Source organism: Sinocyclocheilus grahami, unplaced genomic scaffold (genome assembly GCF_001515645.1).
Source record: "Sinocyclocheilus grahami isolate Dianchi unplaced genomic scaffold, SAMN03320097.WGS_v1.1 scaffold480.1, whole genome shotgun sequence".
Lineage (NCBI taxonomy): Eukaryota > Metazoa > Chordata > Actinopteri > Cypriniformes > Cyprinidae > Sinocyclocheilus > Sinocyclocheilus grahami.
The window spans coordinates 13063-17877 of NW_015505659.1; the positions used below are offsets into that span (position 1 = coordinate 13063).

At 39.1% G+C, this 4815-nt stretch overlaps 1 protein-coding gene and 1 pseudogene across 1 annotated transcript in view; one reads left to right on the forward strand and one right to left on the reverse strand.

The window, feature by feature from the left end:
- Positions 1-602: 602 nt before the first annotated feature.
- On the reverse strand, positions 603-1488 carry LOC107553740 (uncharacterized; annotated as a pseudogene).
- Positions 1489-2379: 891 nt separating this feature from the next.
- LOC107553746 (elongation factor Tu GTP-binding domain-containing protein 1-like) overlaps positions 2380-4815 on the forward strand; it is a 20657-nt gene continuing 18221 nt past the window's right edge. The window contains exon 1 of the mRNA XM_016236060.1: positions 2380-2497. Coding sequence (XP_016091546.1) covers positions 2393-2497 — 105 coding nt within the window. The 5' untranslated portion in view covers positions 2380-2392. The remainder of the gene's footprint in view (positions 2498-4815) is intronic.

Genomic DNA, 4815 nt, shown 5'->3' on the forward strand with positions numbered 1-4815 from the left:
TCAGACCTTGAATTAAATCCATAAATATTGGCCATAATAATAAAAGTTGAATTAAGATCAATGACATGACACAAAAAATGTCCATATGAATCACTGTCCGAGTGTAATATATTCCCTTTAAATGTATTTCTTAGAGTAGTAACTCCTGCAGAGCGTTCAGTTCCATGGGAAAACCAAAGGTAATTTCCCCATTGTGATCTCCAGAATTTTACATCATTAACAGATGAATGGGATTCTTGGAAAAAACAAAAATCAGGCTTCAGTTGTTTCGCAAATAAAAATAAAGCTTTCCTTTTCACAGTATGCCGTATAACCCTGACATTTAATGAAAACAAAGACAACAACGTCAAAAACAAATAAATGTATAAAAGAACTGTAGAAACAAAAAGGCAATGACCTTACGTCAAAAGATTAGGGCAAAAAAGAGAACACCCCAAACTCTGCACTTAGAACAAGAGTCAGTGTTAAGTGAACCAACTTATCATATAACATCTTGACAAGTTCCAGACAAAAGGTTTTGAACTATACTTAAAAGGATATTGAGGCACAAAAACCATGGGCAACAAAAGTTCCTGGACTAGCCAGCCTCAGGACGACAAACTTCAAGGTGGCAGAATGATTTCTTTGCCTTCAACAAATGCTTGGGGTCTGACATAGTATGCCTTTTCCCCTGCGTCCCTCGCACTTTTAATTGCAGGCCACAGCTTTTTTCTCCTTTCTCTGTCTTCCTCACAGAAGTAGTTTCTTATCACGCAGGTACGAGTTGTTTCTAGCAGCCTTCCAAACTGCATCACGGTGCACTCTGCTGGTGAATTGAAGAATTACAGGCCTCGGCTTGTCAGTGAGCATTTTTGAACTCAAGCGATGAACAGTATCAATCACATCTGGAAGCTTGATCTTTCCCTCAGGTAGCACCTCCTGGCAAATATTAATAACTTCCGCTCGTACGTTCTGATCTGCTTTCTCAGGGACTCCATACAACTTCAGGTTCCATCTCCTGTGGTACCCTTCCAGCTCCTGTATGCGGTTCTCGAGCATGCTGCGATGACGTTTTTCTTCATCAATGCATTTCTCTGCATTAGTCATCTTTATCTTCAAGTCTTTTACCTCTGCACAAACAAAATCAACAGTATTTTTTAGACCTTCTATTCTCATAGCGTTGTTGTTGATCAGTTTCTCCATACCATCCGCCCTGTTGTTAATCAGGTCAGAAAGAGTGGATATTATATCGTCACTGGATTTTTCCGTTTTTCCACGTTTACTGGATGGAGGCTTACTTGGAGTCACAGGCGAGGATGGAAAATCTTCAGCAGCAGAGGAAAGTGATGGAGTTACATGAGTGGAATAATCATGACAAATGTCAATCAGTAAATTGCTACCTTCAGGTGATATCATAAGCTCGGAGCTTGGCATCACACCATCGGATGCTGCCAAACTTCTAACAGCTTGATCTAGCAAGTCTTTCCTTTTCCTTTGGGACTTTGACATTTTCCCGAGTTCACACTGTACAAGAACTTAGCAAATTAAGCCAAAATCAAATTTGAAAAGTGGCACTTAACTTAAAAAAAGAGCAATCTAAAGCAGAGATTGGGAAAGACAACCGTTCAGAGCGCCATTTTGCGCAACTCCCCTCTAGCGGGTCTGTTTGTGTCTCATGTCGCAAGTTCAATGACGCAGTAGTGACGATTCTCTCCGGCCAATCAGTGATCAGCAGAGTTTACACGTCACGTTTTGGTAACGGTACGGTTCACTTGGAACCCCAACCGAGGTGGTACTAAAAAAAGTACCAGGTACCAGGTACCAGGTACCAGGTACTGTACCCAGTGGAAACCCCCCCAAAAGTGAACCGTACCGAGCCGTACCGTGCCGTACCATGCAGTGGAAAAGCGCCATTAGACCGCACCCCATAAACACAATCAAGCCTAGAAAAAAAAACTGTGAACCACCCCTTTAAAGTAAATATATTAGGTCAAATGGGTTTGGCTGACAGAAAAAGTTAGGGAATCCCTGAAGTATCTATTATATATCTATCTATTATATGATGCAGACCAGACCTTGCGTCAGCTGGATGTCCAACATGTTTTCATGCACTAACCACCGCTCTACGACTCTGACAGAAATTTGTTTTTGAAGCTGAAGGCTAATGATATCTTACTGAATATAACATTGCAGCTGTGAATATTCTGTTAAATTTAGTTACTTAATTATTTAGTTAATTATGCAGTGATCTTACAGCTGTCATAGATTAGAAATGTTGTTGACATCACAGACCTCTTTGAACTGCATTCTTACAAATTAATGGGATGTGATAAAATAACACATGACAAGTGCAAATAATGATGCTGAGTTGTCTTTTCTCTAATTCTCTGACAGCATTCATCAGTTTGCAGAGATGTACAGTCAGAAAATGGGCATCTGCTCCTCGGTTCTGCTCAAGACCCTGTGGGGCTATTTCTACCTCAACGCCAAAGCCAAAAAAATCATGAAGGGAGCTCAGGTACTCTCTTACACTTACACTTTTTAATATGGTTTATGTACTTGTACCATGGTAATATCACGGTATACTTTATAATGCTATATAAAAACATTTGCAAAATAATAAAGTTCCATGGTATTACTATCTGATGCCATCATTATGCCATGGTTTATGCAAGTCTTAAAGGGGTCATATGATGCTTTTTTAAAGATCATGATTTTGTGTATTTGGTGTAACAGAATATGTTGACATGCTTTAATGTTCAAAAAACACATTATTTTTCAAATACTGTACATTATTGTAAGTCCTCTATGCCCCGCCTCTCTCAAACGCTTCATTTTCTACAAAGTCCCTCCTTCTGCGCAGTCTGCTCTGATTGGCCAGCTGACCCAGTGCATTGTGATTGGCCGAACACCGCAAGCACTCGTCGGAAATGTAACGCCCCTTACCATAATCGCGAGCTTCATCTTTCAAAATAAATGTAAAGACAGAGCCCGAAAGGGGAACAGAGTCACGTGACAGACACAGTGATGAATATGTGTTTGCAGTACACAAGCCACGGTTAAGACACCTGACTCCACTGTGATGTGTCTCGCTCTCTCTCTCTCTCGCTCTCTCTCTCGCGCTCTCTCTCTTTCTCTCTCTCGCTCGCACACACACACACATGCACACACACACACACAATGCGCAAAACTCCGCGTTTGAACAGTCAATAGGAAATACTTAAACTAATAACAAAACAGTAGCTGATTCAGAAGCGCCAGATTGTCATAGCAAAGTCAGAATTACCTCCTCTCCTAGGTTCACGAAACGGTCGTCCATAAAATGCATTGCTGTTTTGTTGTAAGTAATCTTAAAAATTCCAAATAAGGTGCTTTTGCCTTGAAACACACAGCGTCTCCCTGACATGCTGCTTCAACACTAACTGCGGTTACTGAAACCATGCCTTCTTTCTTTGCGTGAACATTTGGGCAGCATTATGTAACTATTTCCACATAGTGAGGTAGATATGTGGGGGCGTGTTAGAACTAGCCGTTTTAGGGGGGCGTGGCAGAGTCTTAACTTTGATAATGAATATCTCTTCACAATCAGCTTGTAACACTCCAAAGAGAAAGGAAAACTTGAAAATCGCATCATATGACCCCTTTAAGTAGTTACCAGGCTTTTATTTTTATTTTTTCCATTAAAATACTAACATATATAACAGTATGCATTTGCCTCCAATGCTACACAAAGCTATTGAATCATTATTTCCCATGAAGGTATGAATATATATATATATATATATATATATATAATATATAACATAACGATTATGAAATGTAAATCATGAAACTGTAAATATATTTTAAATTGTTTAAAATTTCAACATAAACATCTGTGGCAACTTGCAAAATCATGTAATTATATAATGACTGACTCATCTTAAGGAATTCCAGTGTGGTTTTATTGTGTTGCCTTGTTCACTTCTTCCATCAGTTTGTTGTCTGGCATTAATATTGTTTACTTGCACCACATATATGATGTCGGTCCATATCCAAAAAACAAAAGAAAACCAACATTCTTTGTCATCTTTGACTAAGACAAGACACAAAGCATGTTGTCCCTGACTCTAAGTCTTGAATGAGAGTTTGACCAGACTGGTCTCGTAGAGTGTGTGATCAGAGCTATGGCCCAAATAATGAGATGGCTCCTTCTTGTGAACTGCATTTGAAATAGCCATGACAGCTCTGGGGGTCTTCTAAAGGACACACTCGCTATAGTCTCAGCTTTCCTTCTCTTATGTGTGTGCGGCTGTGTTATGAGGCTCTGACTTCGTGTGGAGGAGAGAGAGAGAAAGAAAGAAAGAAAGAAAGAAAGAAAGAAAGAAAGAAAGAAAGAAAGAAAGAAAGAAAGAAAGAAAGAAAGAAAGAAAGAAAGAAAGAAAGAAAGAAAGAAAGAAAGAAAGAAAGAAAGAAAGAAAGAAAGAAAGAAAGAAAGAAAGAAAGAAAGAAAGAAAGAAAGAAAGTGATAGAAGCAAGGCATCTCATTGCTTTTCCCCTCTCTCTTTAATTACAACCAGTCTACCATATCGGAGAGGAAATTAATTATTCACCTAATCTGCCACAGGAAGAAATACACGTCAAATGAAACACACCACCAGTGCAACAAACAATAAGACACATAGAACACAAAGCCATACATAAGCAACCAAAACACTGCAATAATTGTACACTTATGTATAGAGAGAGAGATAGAGAGATAGATACATAATGTATGTGTATGTACTGTGTGCGTGTGCGTGCGTGCGTGTGTGTGTGTGTGTATATATATATATATATATATATATACACACACAC